The 26,576-nt window shown below is 46.2% G+C and overlaps 1 protein-coding gene across 8 annotated transcripts in view; it reads left to right on the top strand.

Annotated features, from left to right (window-relative positions):
- Positions 1 to 26,576, top strand: part of DOCK11 (dedicator of cytokinesis 11) — a 131,609-nt gene that overhangs the window by 89,889 nt on the left and 15,144 nt on the right. For 4 of the 8 annotated variants that reach the window (XM_043491539.1, XM_043491538.1, XM_043491537.1 and 1 more), the window contains exons 35-50: positions 645 to 756; positions 1,766 to 1,832; positions 2,369 to 2,416; positions 3,077 to 3,219; positions 3,965 to 4,080; positions 6,357 to 6,494; positions 12,404 to 12,586; positions 14,154 to 14,267; positions 15,691 to 15,906; positions 16,000 to 16,057; positions 18,623 to 18,729; positions 18,887 to 19,009; positions 20,704 to 20,817; positions 21,717 to 21,863; positions 23,039 to 23,249; positions 25,125 to 25,315. In XM_043491539.1, coding sequence (XP_043347474.1) covers positions 645 to 756; positions 1,766 to 1,832; positions 2,369 to 2,416; positions 3,077 to 3,219; positions 3,965 to 4,080; positions 6,357 to 6,494; positions 12,404 to 12,586; positions 14,154 to 14,267; positions 15,691 to 15,906; positions 16,000 to 16,057; positions 18,623 to 18,729; positions 18,887 to 19,009; positions 20,704 to 20,817; positions 21,717 to 21,863; positions 23,039 to 23,249; positions 25,125 to 25,315 — 2,088 coding nt within the window. Of the gene's footprint in view, positions 1 to 644; positions 757 to 1,765; positions 1,833 to 2,368; positions 2,417 to 3,076; positions 3,220 to 3,964; positions 4,081 to 6,356; positions 6,495 to 12,403; positions 12,587 to 14,153; positions 14,268 to 15,690; positions 15,907 to 15,999; positions 16,058 to 18,622; positions 18,730 to 18,886; positions 19,010 to 20,703; positions 20,818 to 21,716; positions 21,864 to 22,547; positions 22,624 to 23,038; positions 23,250 to 25,124; positions 25,316 to 26,576 lie in introns of those variants that run through there. The other 4 variants (XM_043491541.1, XM_043491540.1, XM_043491543.1 and 1 more) reach the window with 3 other exon arrangements.

Below are 26,576 nucleotides of genomic sequence, written 5' to 3'. Positions count from 1 at the left end.
AGTTCTCTGTTAATAGACATGATGTACGAGGGTTCAGTTTTCCAGCAACAGAGGTGCACGTCTTTAGAGCTACATGATATAATATGTGCAGTGTTCTCTGATGCCATCTGTGCACCCCGTTTTCCAGCATTGTGTGGTGTGCAGATTTAGTAGGTTGAATTTGGCACATACAAACAGTGTAATGCTCATTCTGTGTTGTGCAGTGACTCATGCCCCTAGCTTGTTCCAGAATAAATCAGAAACTAAAAATTTCTGTCCATTCTGTATGACCCTGGGGCTCAGCTAAATAAACCCCTGTGTGGTGCTTCAGCCAGAACTGACAGGCCCAGGGAGCCGAGAGGGTGCGTGCGGTTCCATTCTGCACTCGGTCCATGGCGGGGATCGTTCACTCGTCATTCCCCTTTAGTCAGCCGAGACCCCAGCAAGTGCCAGTTCCTGCCCGTTCTCACAGTGGCTTGGATGATATGGGAACATCCCGCCCCTCACACGCAGATTGCAGCCACCAGCCTATTTCACCTAGGCCACCAATTAGCCATCAGGTGGAAGCAGCCTTGGGTCGGGGCAGCCTAGGCTACATTCAGAGCAGGGACCCAGCTCTCTGTGCTGCAGGATGGTTTTCTAACATGTATCTTTGTGGTGATTAGAGCCGGAGAAGTTCCACGAGGAGTAACGTGTCCCATCACAGTAGGCTGGACCAGTATGAGATCAGGAGTCTCCTAATGTGCTACCTCTATGTCATTAAAATGGTCTCTGAAGGTTAGTGACATTCACCAAACTGTGTGCTTAGGAAGATGGGTCTGGTCCCTACCACAGCCCCTGTATGCCATGGTATGTAGCAGCCTTAAAGGTGAGGGGATCTCCCCCTGGACAGGACCAATGCAGGGCCACCAGAAGCAGCCATACACTTCCTCACCTGACAGGCCCCGGTGTGGGGGACAGGAGGGGGCACCCCCAGTGCTGCAGAGATCTTGAAGATTCTGCAGTGCTGCCCACAGGTAGCCCTAGAGAGGCTGCTGGGAGTTAGACACTCTCTTTGCCCTCCACCCAAGGTTGTGCCACTCAGACACCAGCATGGGCCCAGCGTCTGGTAAAGCACCGTTGGTCAGATGGTCTCCATACCATATATTGTAGCAGGGTGCGTTGAGGCATTACAGAAGTTATGCGCCCTCTGTTTTCATTGGCTGTGTTACCAGAAATGTACAGTAAGTGAACTTATTTCTGCAACTCCCCTTCTGCAGATCCCCTTGCTAAGCCCCGCTGTCTCCCACAGTCAGCTGGGGCTGCCATGACCTAGGTCTAGATTCAAGGGCTGCGAACCCCGGCCCTTCCCACACTGCTGAGTTGAGGGGGGAGCGTAGGGATCCCAACTGGAGCCTGGTTAGGTAGAGGAGCTCCCATCACAGGAAAGAAGATGAGCCTGCGGGTACCACATCCATCACTGGGGAGACAGGCAGATCCCAGACTTGCTCTGCTCTGTCTTCTTTCATCATTTTCAAAAATCCGTCTGTGGGGAAGGGGAGCGTCTGACCCAAGGCTGGAAACACGTTCACTGCAGCTCCCTGCCCCATTGCATTGGACGAGCAGGCTTGGGCAAAGGCCTCCAGGGAGGTAAAGAATCAAATGGCCAGTATGAAAAGACACATGCTTGTGTGGCTGCAAAGAGAAATTTCCACGGGCCACTGGTCACAGGCTAATTTAGCCTGCAAAGACCCCCTGTGATTGTCTTAAATGTTATACATTCTTAGTGGGTTTCTTTCATTTTCAGATACACTTCTCACCTATTGGAACAAAATATCATCCCATGAGCTGATAAATGTCCTCGTACTTCTGGAGTAAGTATCAGGAGATTGTATCTATGCTTCAAAGTGCACGTGATATGTTTGTTGTATAACATAGGTAGGTAAAATGAAACCATCCCTCCGTGCACTGCACATAGTACATGCTGCTCCGCTCCACACAAGATGCAGCTTGCCAGGAGGTAGAAAAGTCGTTTGGTATAATAATGCATCCCATGAGGAATGATCTAGGATCAGCCATTGCAGACTGTAGGGTAACAGGTAGCCCTGTGAGGCCAGGCTGACAAGTGACTGGGATCGGCGCTGATTCTGTGCGAAGAGCGTTCAATTGCATAACAGCAGAGAAGGTGATCACATCAAAGGCCCTGGAAATACCAGCACAGTCTTACTTTCTGTTGTGTCTGGCGGCACAGATGGATGAGTAGATAGGAGTGTGTTTGAGGGAGCTGAGGGCCTACATGCTGAGCATAGGTTTAAAATACAGACACCCAAACCCACGCACGCAGACATGTACTGGTTAAAGTGAAACAGCTCGGTATCCTTCCTGACATTTACAATGTTTTTCTTTCTAGAGTCTGTTTATTCCACTTCAGATATGCAGGGAAGAGAAATATAGCCAGGTATTGTTCTCTTTTTGCTAGCGGTTTCTTCCCCCACGCCACCTGCCCCATGGGGGCTACGTGAGAATGAACAGGGGAGCACTCATGTCCAGTGCGGAGAGGGAGCTGTTGGGGAGCCCTGCTCACCCCATCCAGGGAGAGGAAGTGGGGGGCTTCCTTTCGCTTTTAGTAGAGAAGGGAAGCTACACTTCTCTCAGTGGTCTCACTTTTCCTCCAGCTCAGCAGAGGGCAACTTCAGCTCTCACTGGTAAAGCTCAACTTCCCAGCCGTTTGTCTGATCCTGCCAGCCCTTGGCTGAGATTTATTTTCATAGATTTCTGCTAGAGTGAAGCTGCAAGCTTTGAAATACAAGTGGTGGTTCTCAGTTCACACATCTGGCTCCGGGTCTGATGCTCGGAGGTGCTGCAAAGCTGGTTATTCTAGAGTTTTAGGGACACACCTGCCGCTGGGGTTACTTGGCACAGTGCTCCATTGGGCAAGCAGGGACAGGCCATCCCTGTTGATTTTTTGTTGCCTGCCCCAGGTACCACTGTAAGCCCTGCTGGCATGAGCTTGACAAGCAGATTGGACTCAGGTCTCCCTGCTTCACACTCCAATGGTCACTATGCCAGCCCAGTGCCGCTGGCCCATCCCAGTCTGCATCTTGGGTTCTCCTTTCAGGGTTCACGATGCCTGGTTATCAAAGCATGTCGGAGTTGACAGGAAGTCACAGACAATGCCTGCCCTTCGCAGCAGAGCTGGCCTCATGCAGGCCCGGCTACAGCACCTGACCAGCTTGGAAAGTTCATTTACGCTCAATCACAGTATGTACAGAATTGGGGCTGGTAGCATCGTTTGATCGTATTAGACGATTGCATGCTGCCACTTGTGATGTCACTTCCCTTTTGTTGTGTCAGGCTGCTTGGCTTTGCATCTTTCCACTGATCCCCTCACTTCCCTGCAGCCCTTTGAACTGCGGGGAGTGGCAGGGGCTTCATGCCAAAGGGTGTGTTAAAAATCGTCCCTGTTTAGTCTGTAGATGGAATTTTCCTCTTCCAGTCTCGCTTCCGCTTCCTGGTTGCCAGTAGGGACAAGTGGTGCTCTGGTGTCAGTGAGCAGAACAGATGGGAATGCTGCATTCTGCGTGGCGTTTGGCCGTGCGCCCCATGCAGATCCCCAGCACGAGGCCAATGCCAATGGGACTTACCTGGGATTTAAGTGGGGTATAGGCCTTGTATTGGCCCTTCTTCACCTGGGTGAACTTCTTCACCCCTCCCACATGAGAGAGCCTACCCCACTTCAGCGCCAAGAATCTAGCTTGGAGAGGCAGCTGTTGGATGGGGAGGTCATGCTGCATCTGATTTGGGTGCCGAGGGAAGTGGCAAGAGGCCACTCACAAGATTCCCTCCGTGTGCTGATGAAGCTGCCCTTGCCTGCCATGGGTAAGATGAGTACCTGCTGCATTTAGGTCTCAGGAGGGCTGGAGTTGTAACCCTATTTGTGTCTGAGCTCCATACTTGCATGTTGTTCTGGAGGGTTCCATCACTTTCCTTTACTTCCTGCTCCCAGATGCTGGCACCTCAGAAGCAGACATTGTGCACCAGGCCTTACTGGAAGGCAATACGGCCACAGAAGTTTCCCTAACAGTCCTGGACACCATTTCTTTTTTCATCCAGTGTTTCAAGGTGAGCACTGAAATCAGCATTGTCCTTTGGTGTATTACAGACCCCCAAAACAGTGTCAGTTTGAAAACCCTGTGTTAGACTGAACGCTCTCCCATGTTAATGTGCTTTTCCTTTGTGCTCACGATCATAAAGATGTACCACACAGAAGTATAGAGCAAAGAAAGAAAACTCAAGCTGAGTCTTAAGCATTTATACTTTTATTGACAGAGTTAGTTCAATAAAATAAGTAAATGTATCTGGCTAGTAGACATGTTTAGGAATTCAAACAAATAGTAAAAGCCAAGAACTCACGCACAGTATCGCCCATGCTTTGTGTAGTTGGTCAAATACTTCTCTGGGGCCAGATCCCAGCCCATGTAAAAAGTGCTACCCAACTGTACCAGGATGTCTGTGATACAAGCTTGTTATTTTTTTTAAGAGCTGTGGTGAGAGACGTAACAGATAAGTGGTTCAGCTTTTGAAGTGACTTCTGCAAATGTGGTAATATCGTTTAACTTTTTTTATCTAGTGTAGAACATAAAATCTCTGACCAAATAATATAGCTTTGGGGGGACTTCCCATTTTTCTACCATCATTTGTCTGTACTTATTTACCCAAGTAAATAGTAAATAAAAAAAGTAAATAAGTAGAGCTATTATTTGTCTGGCTTAAGAAATAGTATATTCTGTTATGCATGGGTATCCCAGTCACTTACAGTTCTTCTTTGAGTGCTTGCACATGTCGATTCCATTCTAGGTGTGCGCACGCCCATGTGATTTTTGCTGTAACTGTATCTGTAGGGTTGGCTGTGGTGCCCTCTGAAGTGCTGTGTTCATGCATTTGTTATATTAGGCGCCACTGATTCTACGCCCTCTCAATTCCTTCTTACTGCCCGTAGTGGCTACTCGGAGTGCCTTTCCCTTGCCTAGCAAGGGTTAGCGGTTCTTATACTTCAGCGGCCTGTGTCCAACTGATCTTGTTGGGTAGCAGAAAACCCTCCACCAGAATGACCTACCTGGCCAAGTGGAAAAGGTTCACATGCTGGACCTTGGACCAGGGTATCTGGGCCGAGCAGGCCTCGCTGCAGGCAATCTGAGATTATCTTCTGCATCTCAGGCTCCAGGGGTTGTCCGTATCTTCAATCAAAGTCCACTTGGCCACTCTTTTGGCCTTCCACCCTCTGCTCCAGGGCAGGTCAGTCTTCGCTTATGACATGATGGTCTGGTTTTTGAAAGGTCTGGAGAGTCTCTACCTGTATGTCAGGGATCACATCCCTCCCCTGGGACTCAACCTTGTGCTGTCAAGGCTCATGGGTCCCCCCCCTTCAAACCTCTGGCATCCTGCTCTCTTCTTCTCTCCTGGAAGGTTTTGTCCCTGGTTGCGATAACGTCTGCCCACAGGATCTCTGAGATCAGGGCGCTACTTCGGAGCTACCCTATATGGTGTTCTACAAGGACAGGGTCCAGCTGCGGCCACATCCAGCATTTCTGCCCACGGTAGTTTCACAGTTTCATACAGGCCAGGACATATGCTTACCTGTCTTCTTTCCAAAGCCTCATAAATTGGAAGAGGAGCACAAGTTGCACGCCCTGGACGTCAGGAGGGCGCTTGCCTTCTACATCTACAGAACTAAGCCATTTCACAAGTCGACACAATTGTTCTTTATGGTGGCAGACGGGAAGAAAGGTACCTGGCCCAGGTGCTGATTCAGGATATCTGCGGGTACCTGGTCCTCCATCCAGGATACCTGCTCCTCCATCCACACCTTTACATCTCATTATATGCTTACCTAGCAAGCTCGAGAGGATGCTGTCTTTGGCAGAGCAGTGCTGCAAGCTGCAAGACCATGAACTCTGAGCCCACCTCCGTAGATACTGCTTGTGAGTCACCTAGAATGGAATCGACATGAGCAAGCACTCGAAGAAGAAAAAACAGTTACCTAACTTCTGTAACTGTTGTTCTTTGAGATGTGTTGCTCATGTCCATTCCATTACCTGCCCTCCTGCCCCTCTGTCGTAGTTGCCAGTTTCTAAGGAACTGAGAGGGTGTAGGGCTGGCAGCGCCTAATATACCGACGGATGAGCGTGGCCCTCCAGAGGGCTCAACAGACAACCCCATGGACACCGCTAAGGCAAAAATCTCTGATGGCCGCACACTTGGGCGCACACACACCTGGAATGGAATGGACATGAGCAACACATCTCGAAGAACAACCATTATGAAAGGTAGGGAACTGGTTTTTTTGAGGCACACACTCTGGGTATTTCTGCAGAATGAATTCTCTCCTTGCTTTCCAGAATCAGCTCTTAAACAACGACGGCCATAATCCACTCATGAAAAAGGTTTTTGATATTCATCTCGCCTTTCTCAAAAACGGGCAGTCAGAAGCAGCTCTGAAGCATGTCTTCGCTTCCCTGAGAGCTTTCATTAGCAAGGTAGGTTCAGAGGTGATGCGTGAGGCAGTCCTGTGCCCCCAAACCTTTAAATGGTGCCTCCCGCCCCTACTGATGCTTACGAGATGTCTCTGGGTAGGTGGGGCAGCTTTAAAGGTTCTGGTTAGAATTCATATGGGCAGGGCGAGATGGCCCTATCTCAACCTTCACTGCCGGCTTGCACTGCTCGGTGAGGCCTTTAAAATAGAGATTATTAGCTAATGGAACAGCAAGGCCAGATGAAGTTGTCTAACTTTAAACAGCGGTCAGTAATGTACAGACACTCATCAGGGCTGGGTAAAATATCAGGGGACATCACCAGGAGCTAAAGAGGCTGTCCTGACTCTGACTGACTGTGCACAAGTGTGGGTCAGAAGTAACTCCACTGACCTCTGCAGTGTTCCCTGGGTCCTGTAAGAGATCTGTATCAGTCCCACCAAAATGTTGCTCTTCCTTGAAGCATTTGTGCCAGCAGGCAGCGTGAAAATGAGTTAGCTACAGGGGTGGGTCTAGCACTCAGGACCTGCTGCATCTATGGGAGGTAGCATCACGCTCACTTTCTCTGGCAGCTTTTTCAACATTCCAATAGTTCCGTTTTGCACAAAAGCGGCCCAAGGTTGTGTTTGATCACAGCAACTTCCTCCCTTCCCAGCCAATTGTTATGCAGTTCAAATGAACAGGCAAATCCACACCTGCCCTTCTGGATCTCCTGACGAGATTCCAAGACCCCTAGCTCCTGGAGACTTACCGCAGAGCTAAGACCTTATGCCCATGGGTTCCAAAGCAAAGTGAAAACTACAGTGGGCCAAGTTCCTTGCTTGTGTCCATGAGAGCAACTCATTGACTTCAGTGGAGTCTTGACCATCTACAGCAGCACTGAATTTGCTGATATATTTTCAGAGACTTGCAAAATTATTTTACTGAAGTTTTCTCATTTCCCCTGAGAGATGTTGCTTCTGTAAAATGAGATACAGGCCCGGTAGATAGTATCTGCAAGGAAGTGTTTTCTCTGCCAGCTGTACCCACATGGGTTCAAGCATCCTTCTTCTACCTATGTTAGACTTTAAAGGTCATTTCTAACTGCAGAGTGACTATAAAGTGGCCAGGGCAATTGTCTCTCAAAGACAGGTACAAGGTTGGCTTTTATGTTTGCAAACTTGTTATGGGATCTGAAAGACCCAGCATGTTGTTTTTGGTTTGCACACCATCACCAGTAACTTTGTTCCCGCTACGGTGTATTCTGGTTGTAGCTCTGCTGCAAGTTGGATGTGTATGTTTCCTCCTACTTTAACACACCTCCTCTAGCGCAGAAATAATGGTAACAAAGCAGCAAAGAGCCTCCTGTCATGGTGAGTTTGTAAAGGCAGTAGTTAGGAAAAAAATCTTTTTAATTTCACCCATACTCCATACATTTTACCGCTTGTCTCAAAAGTCTTCCCTGCTATACTAAACTCAACTGGGCAACGTGACAGGGAAGAGACAGAGAACAGAACTGGCATGCGAAAACTGAGCTCACGCTGTGTTTAGTTCTTTTAAAAAAAAAAAAAAAAAGAGGAAGAAGCAGCTCTGTTACTTTCCTTAGTGGAAACTCAATAAAAATCAATTATTCTTAATTGTTTATACTCTTGGTTGCTGCCAGTCCCTAGGTTGCTGGGGAGAATGTTGACATAAAACACACATCTCCTATTCGAGAGTGGTTCCAAAACTAAGGGTTATGAAGGAAACATGGCTTTTAAGGGGCTAATTCACTTGATCCACAACAGGCTTGATTCTCTACTATGTCCAAGTGGAGCTGAGAGGAGGGATGAGGGGAGCTGGTTGCAAATCCCTAATCCTTGTCCACTGGCCTTGCTGTAATTTAAAGCTGCAGGGGAGCAACTTTAACTTTTGTTACTGGCAAAGGTCCCTGAGAACTTCCTGCCAGCGGAGAGTCAGGAGAAGCAGAGACCCGCTCCACCATGCCCAAGCTCCATCTTTCTCACCCCTCTGGCCTGGCACTCTTCCTCCCTCTCCTTATGCCAGGTGGGGGCAGCTGGCACAGGAGGCTTTTCCCACAGCACAGGAGAAATTCTCTGGCCATTTTAAGGCCACCTTGGGCTGCTCGTCTATTCAGGCCCAGCATGGAGACACTTTCTCCATAGATGTTGCTCAGAAGTCCCTCTGTGGGGCATCAGGAATGCCATGAGCTGTGTGCTGCAAGGCAGAACCCCACTGGACCCAAAGCATGCTGAGCTGTGGACCCCGTGGCACTTCTTCAGCACTTCCAGACATGAGGATCTAGATGCCCCTCTTCTGACAGGCACTCTGAACTCATTGGGGCAGCAGTGCCTCTGAAGTCAGTGGATCTAGGACAATTTACACCCACTGAGGATCGGCCCCATAGATGGGAACAGTCAAGTTACCCCCTTTCTGGGGGGAATGGGTTCTCTTTGTATGGTCGAGAGCTGCCTTCCCATGTCTGACATTCTGGAGGAGTGACTGGCGAGTATTATAAACATGGAAAAGACTCTAAACTCTAAATCTGATGAAGTGAACTGTAGCTCATGAAAGCTTATGCTCAGATAAATTTGTTAGTCTCTAAGGAGTCACAAGTCCTCCTTTTCTTTTTGTGGATACAGACTAACACAGCTGCTACTCTGAAACCTAAACTTCCTGTGTCAGCCAAAGACTACACATTCCTGCAGGTCTCAGGATTGTGTGTGGAATAACACCATGCCTGTGGGCCAGAACTAATTCCTAATATAAATACATCACCCGCTAATCCTCTCATCCCACTCTTAACTTAATTTGACCGTAGGGGAGCTGCCTAGTAGAAATGCTTGAACTGTGGTTAATCTCCTGCCTTTGCTAGTGGAAAAGGGCAATGCTACCGTAAATAGCAGTTAATCTTTAACTGTTGGTTTCCGGTGTACACACTTCGTTAGTTCTTTGCTGTTACACTGGTGTGTTTTTTCTCTTCCCAATTTTTTTTCCTTAAAATGTTGATTTTTGGCCAAAGACAATGAATATAAGGCTTATCTACTGTCTTGCTCACTATAAGCTACTATAATTATTATTTGTGTTACCAACTCAACGGAAGAGACCTGCCCCGTGCATAGGAGATCGGAGCTCTCCTACCAATGGTTCAGTCTGTTGTAGAGTAGAAAATATTTGATCTTTCAGCTGTTGACTCTTCTTTGACAAATAATGCCATGAGGCAGTCACAGTCACTGGTGGTGCTGATATTACCATTTACTTAATCAAATTACAAAATAAATCAAACCTCCTCTTGTAAGCTGAGCAAGTTGCTCAGAAATCATGTGGCGGCAGAAAGCCTAGAGCGCCACAGTGACATCCCCACAGTTCATTTCCTCATGGACATTTTTAAAATGTCTGCCCAATATTCTGGCAACTGAATACAACCTTTAACAGAGCTCACAAGTCCCCATCCCTTCAGCAAACTACTCTGCTCGGATCCACCCGCACACCCCAGGATGTCCCCTCTTCCTCTGTCAGGAAGAGCAAGAGAAAAGACCAATTCCCCTGAATTGGTGTGAGTCGCGGCATTCGGCTCGCTATGCTTAGGCCTGAGGTGGTGAGTCAGCTGCTGAAATTGCTCATGCAGATGGCAATGCAGGGTGCATCTATGTGACAGCCGGGCGGGTGCTACCCAGCGCGGGTAGATGGACACGCACTAGCTCGGTAAAAGTAGCCGTGTGGCTGTAGTGGTATGGGTGGAGGCTCAGGCTACCCACCCGAGTACAGCCCTGCCTGACCCTGGGAGAGTAGACTCAGATGGTTAGCCCGTGCTGCTGCAGCTGTGCTGGGCATTGCACCGCCTGGCTGCTGTGCAGATGCACCCGCGCTGGGCGAACCCCCTGACACTTTGTCGCCTAGTACTGCAGCATTTAACATCTCCGTGATGTCTGGGGAAACCACGCCCCCTGAGAATACGGCTACACTGCTGTGGAAACCGCCCCGCACCGAGTCTCAGAGCCTGGGCTGTGGGGCTAAGAATTGCAGAGTAGGGTCAGGCTCAGGCAGGAGCCCAGGCTCTGGAAAGCTCCCCTCTCATGGGGTCTCCAAGCATGAACATCTACTCTGCACGTTTTAGCCCTGCAGCCTGAGCCCAAGTCAGCTGACCCAGGCCAGCTGTGGCTGTGAGGCTGGTTTTTGATTGCAGGGTAGGCATACGCTGAGCATTTGTGTGTGTTCCAGGCCCACAGACACATCCTGCCTACTCTTCAATGACTATCTAGCCCTCACCATTTGCATGAGGAAGATCCTTGTGCTACCCCCGAGCTCGCCTCGTCTCTGAAGCTGTTATACCGATAAAATAAAAAACAGCAGGATCTTATTAAAGGGGAAAAGGCAAAATACCACATTTATTATGAATACAGAAAGAATCATAGTAAGCAGTTAGTTATAGCTATAACATTCCATTCAATCTCATATTTATTCACACACACACACACGGGTTCTGCAAGGTTGTTATCATAGTTACCAGCCTTAGAGTTGCTCATGCCAAGCCACTGGCCAGGTGGCCTGGACATGAGGAGGGAGCAGGGCCTTGTCAGATGCACATCTGATGCTCCTGGAAGTTAGTTTGCAGAATCAGACCCCAAAGTTCTCACTTTCTAGAGTCCATTTTTATAGGAATTTCTTCCTATGCCAGTCTATGGGAATTGCTTCATCATGCTGTTGCTGAATCAATCAGCAGATGGCACATTCCTGATGGCTTCGTGCTACCAGATATTATCTTGTTCTTTGGTTCTCCCATTCTTGAGGCTGTTGGGTGGATTCCAGTCTGGCCTCCGGGATCCTCTGGTTATTTCCACTTGATGCCTTTTTCAGCCGATGGACACTGGATTCTTAGGCTGGCACCTCCCTGATCATCCAGTTATTATCCACATCAAGCATCCATCCACATACATCCTCTATCTCTATTTTAATCACAATTGTTAGCAAAGCAAGATGAATACAACAAAAGGGTGGGGAGTCTCTGGGTGCTGTTTCTGTTGTTAGAGTATTGCTTTGAGTCTCTCTCTGTGTGAGTAGTTGTTGTTACAAAGAATTGCTTTGAGAACAGACTCTGTCTTAGAATGTACTAACACAATTAGCAGCTTGCAAGTTTCACACATAGAGGGAGAGAAACAGTACCAAAGACCAAGAGACCTCTTAACCAGTAATACCCTGGAATTCAAACCATGGGGAATCAAACTCATTTGTGACTTTAATACAGAACTTCTTTAATATGATCCAACAAAGCTGCCCTGCTGCGGTTTCCTTGTGGCGGGCTGGAAGGTAGCATGCATCCCCCCTCCCCCTGTCCTCCTTCCAGGTCATTTCCCTGCTCTGACCCTGGTCCCACCATCAGGCCCAGTGAGTTCTGGGAAGAAGCAGATTGCAACTCCAGGCAGCCAGCAGAGAAGGCTTCAGCCACAATTCACTCTTATTTAGAGATTTGCTTGGACTACAAATGTCCTAGCTGCTGCTATTCCTCTCCTGCTGCTCTACCTCATTCTCTATGTAGAAAATATCTGAGGAGATATACTTCCTCCTCAGGAGAACAGGCTGTGTTTGTTTTAACCCTCATCCTTCCCTTGCCTACTGCTTCCTTTGCCTGCTAGCTCCGTTTGGGGGGATCTGATGGAGATTTCAAGTTCTCTAGGACAGGATGTGTCTCATTTGTGTGTCTTCAGAGTTCCACACGAAGTCAGGGCATTCTATAAACATTCAGCAATTAAAAATAAGACCCTGAAATTCATTCCCAGGAGTATTTATAGGAGCCAAACACCAATCTAGGCCCGTTTGCATTCAGACATGAAGACAAAGCATGGACCTGCGTGTGCGCATGTGTATGTGTATGTGTACTGGGTGTGTTTCACAGGGTTTTTTTTTTTTTTTTTAACATTGGCACACTTCTTGTTAAGTTTCCCTCAGCATTTTTCAAAGGAAGGGTGACCATGTGTGCAGCCTTGTGCTATGAGGTCCTGAAGTGCTGCACCTCGAAGCTAGCCTCCACCAGGAATGAGGCATCGGCACTCCTGTATCTTTTGATGAGGAACAACTTTGAGTTCACTAAAAGGAAAACCTTTCTGAGAACACACCTGCAGGTCAGTGAAAGGTGAACTGCTGCACAGTGGTGCACCTCAATGCTTAATCTCCAGGTCAGTCCTGCAAAGACAGAAAATGTGTCCAGCGTGACTCTGAGCTTCAGCATGACAGATTAAAATATTTACACTAGGACCTAGCTGTCATCCAGCACTTGTCATCAGCAGATCTCAAAGCACTTTACAAAGGAGGTCAGTGTCATGCCTCCCCATTTGACAGCTGGGGAAAGTGAGGCACCAAGCAGGGCAGTGACTTGCCCATGGTCGCTCAACTGGCAGGGCCAGGAGTAGAACCCAGAACTCCTGGGTATTATGGGGATTTATCAACCTCAGCCTGTCCTATTCATCAGGGAGTCTGAGAAGGAGTTTGACTTTCTTTAAGCAGGCTACATTTTGCAGTCCTTATCTGGTCAGAAATCCCATTGATTCCAGTGATTTCCCTGGGAGTTTGGTCTAACTCGTGATTTCAGGATTTGGCCCAGGGTCCTTATGGATGAAATACATTTGCTGTTAAAGAGTCAGAGATTATTGATTTTCAGAGTATGCTTGCAAGGCCACAGCTCTTTGCCAAGAGACGGGTGAAGAGAACGGGGGTGATTGTCCATGGTCAGGTGGGAAAAGTACTGCCTATTGGACGGGGGAGGAATTCTTCTGGGGGGGTTGTTTCTGGCTTTTGTTGTTTTCAGTCATGATAAAAGCAGCCAGAGTAGCAGACGGGCTACAAGCTGTTATAAATCACAAAAGAGATGAATATAACATAGCATCTAATAGCTACGGCCCCAGGATTTGTCGTCTGTTCTAGTCCTCATCCTCGTCCTAAAAATGTGGCGTACTGAGAACAGAACGATGTCCTGTGGGGCAGTGATCACCAGATTTTGAAGAGTAAACAAGGAAACGAGACCGCTTATGATTAAGGCTATGATTTAATCATGAGTATTTTTAATAAAAGTAATGAACAGGTCATGGGCAAGAAACAAAGAATCTCAGTCCGTGAGCTGTCCAGGGCTTATACCACAAATATCCCTGACTGAATCTTGGAGGGCAGGGGGAGGAGCCCTGGTGGCACCAGCTGCGGGAAGGCAGCCCTGGTGGGCCCACAGCCCCAGCTGCTGGGGGACCTGCTGCCACTCAGGCCACCGCCAAGGGGGAAGCCACGGGGAGCCAGCCGCTGCTCCAGCCACCCCAGGACTGCTGCCAGGAGCCACTGAGCTGCGGCTGCTCCCACCGCCCCCAGGACCACTACTCAGGTGGTCCCCTGGGCCACCCACATTGGCCACTGCTCAGGTGGTCCCCGGGGCCAGCTGCCCAGAGCCTCCAGAGCAGCAGCCAGTGCAGCTGGTCCTGGGCCTCTCCAGCAGCTGCTGGTGCATCTGGCTCTAGGGCCAGCTGCTTGGGCAGCCCTGGGGTCAGCCACACTGTCTGCTGCAGAAGTCACGGTGGTCGCAGACATGGAGCCCTAGTTACGATTAATTGTATTCATTCTGTTTGAAAGATTTTTGACTCACAAACATCTTTTTATACAATTGTGACAACAAAGCACATGGATGAGAACCTGTCCCTTTTCCGACAGATAATAATTGCAGTGAGCCAGTTAATAGCAGATGTGGCACTAAATGGAGGATCGAGGTTCCAGGAGTCATTATTCATCATTAATAACTTTGCAAACAGTGACAGGCCTATGAAGGTAAATTTGATGAATTAAAACAAATAATAAGTTTGCACTACCACCACCAAGTACGTGGTCTGGAAAATGTACACAGAGATCGTAGTTAAAGAGTGAATGTTATGTATTTATACTATTTACTCCTGAAACCATCTGCCGAACTATGTGTGTGGAGTGAGAGCAAACAAACATTTTGGCTGCAGCGATTTGAGCTCTCTCTCTCAATGACTATGACAGCTGTGTCAGTCTAACTGTTGGTTTATTGCAGCTGGGTGGGAGGGAGAACTGCAGTTGAGGTTATAGCTTTGTATATAGCATCACTTTCTGGTCATCCGAAGATCTTCCCAAGAATTTCCAACAAAGGGAGGAAAGAGAGGACCAGATGTTTCTCATGTAATAAAGCTAACCATTAAAAATAAAAAATTGAGACAGTCACTCTCTGTAAAAGAGGTGAAATGATCACCATATTATTTTTGCTTTGCAGTCTACCTTTTTTGGAAAGCAATTGCCTTCCTTAGTGCTAAAGTAATGTGAATAAATTCTGTCTGCTTCAGTAAATATCAATATACAATGCTTGCAATCTGGTCACATTTTACAATATGTAACTGCCAGTTTAGGAAAGGAAAAACCTGGGAAATGTTTTATAAGACCTCAGTTTTCATATTATTTAAAGATGGGGGAGGAGGAGAACCTAAGTAGAGTTATGGCCTATGATAGACTGAAACTGGTCATTGGAATTGGTAGGTAACGGGCAAAGATCCGTAGTTCTGTTCTGCACAGGAATGTTTATGTGCATTTGAAGTTCACTGAGCCACGCTTTGTTTGCTAACTGTATTTTACACATGTGGACCTTTTAAGTAATGCACTTTTCAGGGAAGGGAGTATATCTGTTTATTTCTAGTTTTTACTTAGCATTTTTTTTAGTACTGGGCACACTTTTAGTACAATATACAGAAAAATGATAAACCACACTAGAGAGCGAACAAGTGAGGCAGATGTTGACTCGAGTGAAATATACTTCAGGAACTAGTGAAGGCCCAATTCTGTAGCCTGTACTCACTTTGTGTAGCACTTGCTCACCCACATGCCCGTCCAGTAGGGTACGTAAGCATAAGTGATCCCACTGAAGTCCATTTGGCTACTGTTTACATGAGCAACTCAAGTAAGAGTTGCAAAATTTGACCTTGAACAAGAGGATTCGCAGACCCAAGGTGAAATGCACTGATTGCATAGCAAAATGACACAGTATAGGATTAATGTATCAAAAGTCCAGTCAGCATCATCTCCTGTACCTGGCATGTGAAAATTGCTACATGCAGTGTACATAGTAATTAAATCCATTGCACGTTGAGTAAGTTGAAGGGTTGACATCTGTCTTTCTATAACAAAACCTCGAACATCTTTATTTCTGTGTTTGCTTCTAATTAGATTTGTTTTGTGCCAGGCAACTGCTTTCCCCTCAGAAGTCAAAGATTTGACCAAAAGAATCCGTACTGTGCTTATGGCTACCGCTCAAATGAAAGAACACGAAAAGGACCCTGAAATGTTGATCGATTTACAGTACAGCTTAGCCAAGTCCTATGCTAGTACCCCAGAGCTCAGGAAAACGTGGCTGGACAGCATGGCAAAGATCCATGTCAAAAATGGAGATTTTTCAGAGGTAATCTGTCAAATTCCATTGAAAACAGGTGGTGTGGAGAGGCAGAGATTCCAACTGACATGGTAACTACTCCTGTTTTGTTGTATTTTGCAGGCTGCCATGTGTTATGTCCATGTAGCAGCCCTTGTTGCAGAGTTTCTTCACAGAAAAAGTAAGAATTTACTATTGGGGTGGGGAATGCTGCAGCCTTTTTTTGTGTCCATCTTTGAGTTTACAGGTCATCAAAATGTTTTCAAGACCAAATTCACTTAATTTGGTAAACGATTGTTGTCAGTTTATACTGGGTTCTTCTAAAATAGTGAACAAAAGCTGTGGTCCTCAAACTATTGTACTGGCGACCCCTGTCACACAGCAAGCCTCTGAGTGCAAACCCTCTTATAGATTAACAACACTTTATATACTTTGCCTCCAGCATTTATGATGGGGTTAAGCGGGGTTTGGGGTGGAGGCTGACAGCTCACACCCCCCCATGAAATAACCTCGCAACCTCCTGAAGGGTCCTGACCCCCAGTTTGAGAACCCCTGAACTAAAGGGAAAACTACGGAATAGGAATTTACACATGTAAATGCCAGTCTAACTATTCAAACACGGGACTGAAATGTCCTAATCAGCGTAAAAACTGGCTCCCCACTATTTTGATCATGCCACAAGTGTCACTGCATAGAGTTCAAAGCCGTGTGTCCCTTCGCAGCGGGAGTACAAGCTAAGTGCAGGGAAAGCGGAATTGATCTACGCCCTGTACAACTAGATAAAGAGCCAGTGGTGAGAGAGGACATTGTGGCTTAGTGCAGAACAGGAAGTGGCGGGCAGACTGGTTGGTTTTAAAATATCACCATTTTGCATGTAAAAACACATTTTTCTTTCGAGTACCTCCCTGCTCTGACTGTTAATGTACTGCAGTCCACCTGTCGGCTCCCTCTGATCTTTTAATCTAAAGGGCGCCATTGAAACTGAAGCTTGAATATCTCTGACTGCAGTTGATTTGCAAAAACTAGGAAGAAGGGAACAGAGACCAGGAAACCCTGGTTTTCAGCTGTAGTTTGCAAAGGAGATTGATGACACTTTATTGGCATACTGGGGGCCAAAGTCCCACAGAAGTATATATTTTGTGTTCGTCAAAAACATTTCTGGTTATGTATACAAAACGTACATGATTGCAAATGGAAGGGTTGTTACAATCTGGATACTCTCTATTCATGTGACTGGAGAGAAAGGGAGACTGAAGCCAGCAGAAAAAGAGGAACAGTTCCAAAGGATTCATGAGTTAGTATTGCTACTGAACTGCATTGCTCATCCGTCACATGTGCAGGAAAGTGACAAACTTGCCATGCCCAAGGAAGTATTCTCAATTTCAGAATTCATGCTACTAGAAACAGGCAGCCCTGCGCATCCATTACCCTGCACTGCAGCACACAGCACTGCCCATCACTCAGCATGCATGTGCAGAACACAAACACAGCCTGCTCCTTCTCTCTTCTCCAGTACATTGCAGCCCCTCTTAGTGGTTCACGGATGACTCTGTGCAGTAGTTGTTAGGTGAGACACGCGTTCATTGCTTTGTGGTAGAGGAAGCCAAGGCTATTGGTGGAGGAGGGCGTTATTCTGAGAAGTGGGGCCCCCTTACCAGATGGAACAGGCTGGCCAAGTCATGGGTGATGTCCATCAGAAGGAGCAGGCCAGCTGGCCCTGCCATCAGACAGATCCAGGCTGTTGGATTAAGCCACAGTCTCAGAAGATGTGCAGGCTGACTGTTTGTTGAGCAGTATGGCTGACTCAAGGGGCAATGTGTGTCCATGCCTCAGTGATTAGTTAATACTCCCCCAAATTCCTTGCAGCTGCAGAGGGGTCAGCTGGAGGCGACACTCTATAACATGCTGATTCATCTATTTTGGTTCTGTTCCTCCCTTTGAGGTACAAAGGTAGAGCAGCCTTGAGACCTTTGTTGTCCCTTTTACTTCACAATCGACTCTTTCGCTGAAGTGTTTTTGGACATTATTTTTTTTTATTGCAGTAGCATCTAGAGACCCCAACTGAGATCTGAGCTCAGTTGTGTCAGGTGCTGTAGGTGCCCAGGCAGTCCAGGCCCAAACCATCTAACAGTCCAAAGGGACAAGACAGACAAAGGTTGGGAGGGGAAAGTGAGGTTTAGAGAGGGGAAGTGACTTGCCCAAGGTCATCCAGTCAGTCAGTGGCAGCACTGGGAATAGAACCCAAGTCTCCTGACATGCATATAAGTGTCCTATTTGCTAGCCCACATCACTTCCCGTGCTGAGGCATGATGGTATGTATTAACTATGCTAAAACATAAGCCACTGTATAACTGATAACATGAAAGTAAGTTTAGCATTTCATGCACAGATGGACCAAGTACAATGGGAATCTGCATGACAAAGATGTAGCATGGGTAACCATAGCACGGTATTCCATATGCCACATTAGACTGTTTGATAATATTTGTATTCGCAAAAAGAAAAGGAGTACTTGTGGCACCTTAGAGACTAACAAATTTATTTGAGCATAAGCTTTTGTGAGCTACAGCTTACTTCATCCGAGACCCCAACTGAGATCTGTAGCTCACGAAAGCTTATGCTCAAATAAATTTGTTAGTCTCTAAGGTGCCAAAAGTTCTCCTTTTCTTTTTGCGAATACAGACTAATACAACTGCTACTCTGAAACCTTTGAATTCTAACTTACTTTTCTTTTTGCCTTCCATAGAATTGTTCCCTAATGGATGCTCAGCCTTTGGGAAAATTACGCCCAATATTAATGAAGAGGAAGCAATGAAAGAAGATGCTGGGATGATGGATGTTCACTACAGCGAGGTGGGATTCCAAAGCGCAGAACCTTAGATTGAATAAGAATAATTCTTTAAGAATGAGTCACCCACCCTTGTGCTGCTGAACTGTTCTGATGTCTTTCACGGTACCTCTCCCTAAGATTACTTAGCTATGAACAGCCTCCATTTTGTGCTTCATACAGGAAGTCCTAGTGGAGCTGCTGGAACAATGTGTAGATGGCCTGTGGAAGGCAGAACGTTACGAAACGATTTCAGAGGTTTCCAAACTGATCATTCCAATTTATGAAAAGCGCCATGAGTTTGAGGTAGCTATTTGGAGCTTGGCTTTGTGTTAATGAGAATTCTAATGCTAGTAAACAAATTCTTAGTTTGTGAGTGATGAGCAGATGTGATGGGTTGTATCATTTCTTTTGTACACTCTGTATTATTGATTAATATTAAACAAAATAAGTTAAAGCAAGACTCTGGAGGCTAATAGTTTCCATGAGATGCTGCAGACAGAGATCTCTTAAATAGGGACCCAATTCAGCAAAGATTATAGTTACGTCCACATCACACATGCCCATAGAAGCCCCTGTTTCTGAGTGCCCTTAGACTTGAGAAGGCTTCGAAGCTTTGGGGATTTTTAAAACTGAATAAGTCCCTTCCTTTGACCTGGGGGTAATTGACACTAATGGGGACCCAGAGCTTCAGCTGCCCCAAGGCAAACATTTCCTCCTGTTCTCAGAAGGATACTTGTTTCTCCCATGCTCCTGGATCTTTCTTCCAAGAGGCGATACAGCCCAATGTGTCCAAGCCCACGACAGCAGGACACCAGCCGGAAGAAATTAGTTGTGCCCTATACAATTACCTACTGCTCTACTGCAGAATTCCTGCTGCAGACCATGGAATTGAGTCACTAAAAGCAGATAAGAAACCAGACATTAAAACTGTGCCTCCAGCATATATTGACTTGCATAATGCGTAGTGCTTGCATATCTTAGTGGTTCACAGCCCAAAGTACCAGCAAGGCACATTCCAAAATCCGGGTCATTTCTGGCTGTTAACCAGACAGAAGAAATGTGAGCTATGCTCCAGCATGCAATTGTATGTGTTACTTTCCCTCAGAATAGGTGCAATGCACAATCAAATCTGCAGGGAAGGCATTCTTGAGGACAGGCTTTCAGTGATGCCAAGTGATTTTCTGTACCCCGTGGGCCACATGCTGTCCCTGGATGATCCCATTGGCCTCACTGAGAGCAATGCCTACATGGCTGAGAGCTGAATTTGGCCCTATGTGTGAGTCACAGGGAACATTCAGGGACATCTTTCATTTCCTGTGGGGGAGTGAAAGAATGCACTGAAGTAGGGTGGATCAAAAAATGTTTCTCGGGGATTTCAAAGCTCTGTTTCGCAGGGTTTGAAATGGACCCATTTTCTGCTTTTCCTGGAAGGTTCCAAAATACTTTGTCGCCATTTTCATATCAGAATTTTTACTGAAATCTTGTTAGGAATAGTTCTCCAGCATTTTTGTTTACTGGAATCCTGGTCTTTGATAAACAGAAATGTTGGACAAAGATTCTGCATATTATTTCAGTAAATATTCTGCTTTAAAACATAAAAATAAAAATGTCACCAAAACTTTCAGGAAAACCAGAAAGCTTCAAATATGTTGGCAATTTTTCACAAAAAGTTCAGTTTTCAGGAAAGGTCAGTTTTCACTGGAAAAACTTTGAGTGTGAAATATTTCAAGCAGCTCTGCTTTCAAAGACTCAGTCCTGCAACTTGCTGATCTCTTAACCCAGCAGAGCATTTAGGCATGTGCTAAAGTTTAATATGCCTAACCCTATTGAAATGAATGTTAAGCACATGCTTAAGTCTGGCATTTTCAAAGGAGCTTCTGTGCTAAGCTGAATCGGGGCAAGAGTGCTTAGCACTTTGCAGGGTCAGCTCTGACTTCCTGCTCACATAATTCTACTTTGATAATGTTGAAACACACCTGCCTTTTTCTGCTTTCCAGAAACTTACTCAGTTGTACAGAACACTTCACGGAGCTTACACTAAAATATTGGAGGTGATGCACACAAGAAAAAGACTTCTAGGAACCTTTTTCCGAGTGGCCTTTTATGGACAAGTAAGTACATAGATCGGCCTGCCAACTAACCTGCCCCAAGCACCTTGTCTTTGCTCACCCGTCTCATTCAGGAAGCATTCTTGTTGCACTGACTACTAGCTTCTTTAAGATGGTTCTGTATTTTGCTCCCTTGTGCCCTTTTATATAGTAAACTCTTCAGTACAGGGCTTCTGTGCCTTGTTAATTTTTTATTACAAAGCTTTATGACACTTGGTGGGATTCTCAAAAGCAGCTGACTGATTTAGGATACAAGACCCATTGATTTTTAATGAGATTTCTCCTCTTAAGTGACTTTTGAAAATCCTACCCTGTATAAATATTGTAATAAATTAACAAATAAAGTTTAAAAAACACTTTGGATTACTCAAGCAATACAGAACGAATAGCGATCGTGGATATTTCCCTCTGCAGAAGATCATTGTGACTTTTCAGAATATTAGCACTGGTGTGTTCAGGGGGAAGGTCTGCTTAAAAACTGGTGGCACAATACGGCCCACTGTTATGGGTTCGACATACTCCGGCAGTGGCTGTCTCTGCAGTGCACAGTCTGATGTCTCTCACTTTGGACTTCTATAAAACCAAGGACAGAATCCCTTTTAATGAAATGTACAAGGAGCAACAACTGGCTTTAGTTTTCTATATTGCGGGATCATTCTAACTATATTTACAGTAATGTGACTAAATGATATTCAGCCTTATTCCTGGTACAAGTTCCAGATTTTCACTTTGAAAGTTTCACCAACTTTTTAGATATTACTACACAGAGATCGTTTTAACATATAAATGTATCTTATCTGATAAGTTTTTTAAAAAAATTTTAAAATGAGCTTTTTAAAATAAAATGTTTAATGTAATGAAATCTCTCCATTCACCACCTACGTCTTTCTGATTAATGCTAGACTTTCTTTGAAGAAGAGGATGGCAAGGAATACATCTATAAGGAACCCAAGCTGACGGGCCTGTCGGAGATCAACCTGAGACTTCTTAAACTTTATGGAGAAAAATTTGGAGCAGAGAATGTAAAAATTATCCAAGATTCAAATAAGGTGGAGTTAAACAGCATGTGGTGTCACTGAGTCTAGACAGCCCTGCTAACAAAACGCTTGGAAGAGTGAGCTCTAGGCTGTAGAGCAGAGAGGATCAAAGGAATGGAGACTCCATTCTAACATCCCAATCCTTTGGACTGTCAGAAGGGAAGGAGACCAAAGCTACATTGTCCTCCTGACTCCATGCAAACATCACACAGTCAAGGCCCTGTGAGGTTTGGAGGAGGCAGGTCTCAGACCAGAAGGAGATGGATCTGGAGGGCTTCCAGGTGACAGTGAATGAAGTATTAACTCATGCTCTGCACCCTCTCCAGACTGAGCCATGTAGCCAGAGGCAGGGAGCAGCATAGAGGGGCTGATGTCCATATGGTCGGGGACAGGATTGGCTGTGGGTTCTCAGGACTTGCCAGGCAGGCATGAGATGCCCCTTGTCCCTTTTGCAAACCCCTCCCCTTTACTAGGATGATGCCTTGGGATTTGCCTCGTACATATTCCATTCACAGGAGTTCCTCCTTTGCAGCAGGTCCTTGGCCTGCCCATTCTGCTGCGATCACGCATCCCTCTAGCAGTAAATTGTGATTATTTTACTGAGTGTAAATGTGACCCGTGTTCTGAACACAGGAACTACTTGTAATAGTTTTGAAATGTCTGTCACCATCACAGGGTGTGACTGTGTCTTTATAGTGCTCTGTGAGCAGGGGAGGGCCGTTACTCTGTGAAGCAATCTGACACTGTCTGGCAGAGCTCCAAAGGAATTCTTGTGGGTGAAATTCACCCAAGGCAGCAGGGCCAGTCCAAGGCCTGTGTTCCACTTAAGCCCTTGAAATAGCATATAAGTGGAACTAAAGTGATGTATAGGATTCATAGAATCCTAGAATATCAGGATTGGAAGAGACCTCAGGAGGTCATCTAGTCCAACCCCCTGCTCAAAGCAGGACCAATCCCCAATTTTTGCCTCAGATCCATAAATGGCCCTCTCAAGGACTGAACTCACAACTCTGGGTTTAGCAGGCACTCAAACCACTGAGCTATCCCTCCCCCGCCCCAGGATTCATACTGGTCCTCTGCATGGGGTGAATTCACCCAGGAAGGATAAATCCATGAATATCTATACTGGTCGTTAATGTAGTTTGTGCCTGTTTCCTCTTCTAGTAAATAACTCTCTTCTGTCATAGGTCAATGTCAAAGATCTTGATTCCAAATATGCTCATATTCAAGTGACTTATGTGAAGCCCTACTTTGAAGACAAAGAGCTCTCTGAAAGAAAGACTGAGTTTGAAAGAAATCACAACATTCGCAGATTTGTGTTTGAATCTCCTTATACCTTATCTGGGAAAAAACATGGCTCTGTGGAAGAGCAGTGCAAAAGACGGACTATTCTAACTAGTGAGTATGACCTTCTAAATATTAGGGAATAGGAATCAGCAAATATTGTTTTAACAACAAATCACAGCTGATTAACCTCCAAAAAATGGCAGGAATACCTCCTAGAACTTAGAATCGTGCAGAATTGTTCATTTTGGTTTGTTACATTTTATTCCCACATAAAGAAGGTTTAAAGTGTCAGCTAATTACAGTACAGTATTAATCCCCTGGATCTCAAATTATTCCTGTGGGAATTCTGCACCACTATGTGGGCACAGAATTCATGTCCCCCACAGATTTCTTTGCTTCCCCGCAGAAAAATGACTTTCTGACGGGAAAGCAAAGGGAAGCCGCAAGAATGGTCACGTGCCCCTCCCCAGCAGTGTGGGCACATCCTTTCAGGCTCCCAGAGCAACCAGCGGAGAGGTAAATCACTGTGGGGGCAGAGGAGGAGCCCCCTGTAACTGAACTCCCACCCTGCCGAGCCCCACCCCCACACACCTGCCTTCCTCAGCCCTGTTTGGGGCTGGGGACACCTTGGCCAGTGGCCCCTATTCTGTGCAGGGCTCAGCTGCTAGTCCAGGCTGGGCTGGGGATGGGGAAGGAGCGCACTTCCCCCACACAAAGCAGCCAGGTCAGACCCACCCCCAGAAACCTCCCCTGGCTCCACCCCCACACTTCCTGCCCCTATCACTCCTCAGCTATGCAGGAGGAGGGCGGGGTCACTTTATGGGGAATTGCTCCCCTGTCCTCCAAACCCTCTTGCATCTGGACACCCCATATACCCAGTACCCCCACCAAGCCTCACTCCCCACACCTACAACCCCCCTACCCCATAACCCCATCCTGTCGAGCCCCAGCCCTCTGCACAAGACACTCCCTGCTGAGCCCAACCCCCATGCATCTGGAACTCTGCCGAATCCCTACCCCCTGCATCTGGTCCCCCACCCCTGCACTCAGATCCCAACCCCCCCGAGCCTCACCCCCTGCATCCAGCCTTCCCATTCGTGCACCCAGACTGCCCCCTGCACTCAAACCCCCACTTCAATGAGTCCCACCTCCTGTGCACCTGGATCACCCCAACAAGCCACCCACACATGGACCCTAACTCCACTGACCCCCAACCAGCTGCACCTGGGACTTCCCTGCAGAGTCCCATTGCCCCTGCATCCAGATCCTCCCACCACCACTGAGCACCTGTGCATCCAGATCCCCCTGGCACCTGTACCCCCCCCACTGAGCTGCCCGCACCCAGATTGTCCCATACAGAACCCTCTCACCCCACACCTGGATCCCCCCACACTAAGCCCCTCCACACTTGGATCCTGCCAGGCTGAGCCTGCCTGCCCACACCTGGTGCACCTGGCACGGAGGGGTGGGACCCTGGAGTGTTTCTGGGTCAGGCCCAGCCCTGGCGCTGAGTCAGGATTGGATGCAGCCTCACAGCCGAATCCCTGTCCTGGAGTCCCTGTCCCACCTCTGTGCACCTAGTGGTCTGTGCTCCCCAATGCCATGCTGGACCTCCACATTTATTTATTGACAAAATTTACAGAATTTTAAAATACATTTACATTTTTAATATTCTGTGCAGAATTTTTAATTTTAATTGGACATGGACTGAGTCTCCATATTGTTTTAGATCTGATTTATTCAATCTCACCCCTTCCTCCCCCTCTTGTTTGTGATCGTGTCATGCCTAAATGCTATGGATGAAATCCTGACTCCTCTTGAAACTCAGTGGCAAAACTACTACTGACTTCAGCACAGCCAGGATTTCACCTTTGCTCTGTGAGATCCTCAGGGTAGGGACCTGTCTATATCTGTTCCGTGGGCCTTTAGGAAAGGGTCGACTGAGAAGATTTTCAGACTGTACATTCTGTTTGATATGTTTAATAGCTTCAAACTCGTTTCCATATGTGAAGAAGAGAATTCCAGTAAATAACGAACAACAGGTTAATCTCAAGCCCATTGATGTTGCTACTGATGAGATAAAAGACAAGACAGCAGAGCTGCAAAAACTCTGCTCTTCCAATGAGGTTGACATGATCCAGCTGCAGCTCAAGTTGCAGGGTTGTGTTTCTGTACAGGTAAGGACCATTAGCACAACATCTTGAAGTCATTACTCTGTTGGCAGAACAACTTATTTACTTTCCAGAAATCATTAACTAGTTAACTGGAGCACTGCAGGCCAGATCCTGCCAACAATACTGAATGTAAAAAGAAAAGGAGTACTTGTGGCACCTTAGAGACTAACAAATTTATTAGAGCATAAGCTTTCGTGAGCTACAGCTCACTTCATCGGATGCATTTGGTGGAAAAAACAGAGGAGAGATTTATATACACACACACAGAGAACATGAAACAATGGGTTTATCATACACACTGTAAAGAGAGTGATCACTTAAGATAAGCCATCACCAACAGCAGGGGGGGGAAGGAGGAAAACCTTTCATGGTGACAAGCAGGTAGGCTAATTCCAGCAGTTAACAAGAATATCAGAGGAACAGTGGGGGGTGGGGTGGGAGTGCTTACCACTGTAAGTCAATGGAACTACTCATGGGAGTAAACACTATACCCAGTTGTGTTTGCAGAATCAGGCCCATTATTTGTTTGTGACAGGTGTTGGTTATATTTAACAGCTCTGAAAGACTGACCTGGAAATGTCAGACAGAAAGAGCTTCATGAATCCTGACCTGTCCCCAATCTGAGACATGGTCCATGTGTCTCAATAGGTCACTCCCCAAAAAGGAAATTAAGGGATGTAAATTTCTTCATTTTTCTTTTTGTATGTAATGATCATAAATAGAAAAGTAAAGTCTAACATAACCCTTAAAGCAAACAGTTAGTTGTAGCTGATACACTAAAAAGAATGCACGATATGAGTTTATCTAGATTGCTGAAACTTCAAACCTGTGTGTAAAATTTTCTAATACAGATAACTTTGTTGGTGCTTTTCTTCTCTGAAAGTGATTTTTAATAAAGTAAGCAGCAATCAAGATTATGTCTAGAATGCATAATCTCATGAGACTGTAAATGTGAAATAACAGCAAAATAATGGGATGATATGATGCAGACAATGAATAGACTAATATTAATAAAAAGAAAAGGAGTACTTGTGGCACCTTAGAGACTAACAAATTTATTAGAGCATAAGCTTTCGTGAGCTACAGCTCACTGAGCTGTAGCTCACGAAAGCTTATGCTCTAATAAATTTGTTAGTCTCTAAGGTGCCACAAGTACTCCTTTTCTTTTTGCGAATACAGACTAACACGGCTGCTACTCTGAAACTAATATTAATGTAGTGCAAGTTCAGTAATTTTTAGTTTACAGAGTGTACGTTTCTCCATG

This window comes from Dermochelys coriacea, chromosome 9, assembly GCF_009764565.3.
Source record: "Dermochelys coriacea isolate rDerCor1 chromosome 9, rDerCor1.pri.v4, whole genome shotgun sequence".
NCBI classification, from domain to species: domain Eukaryota; kingdom Metazoa; phylum Chordata; order Testudines; family Dermochelyidae; genus Dermochelys; species Dermochelys coriacea.
This window is presented reverse-complemented; position numbering and strand designations above follow the sequence as displayed.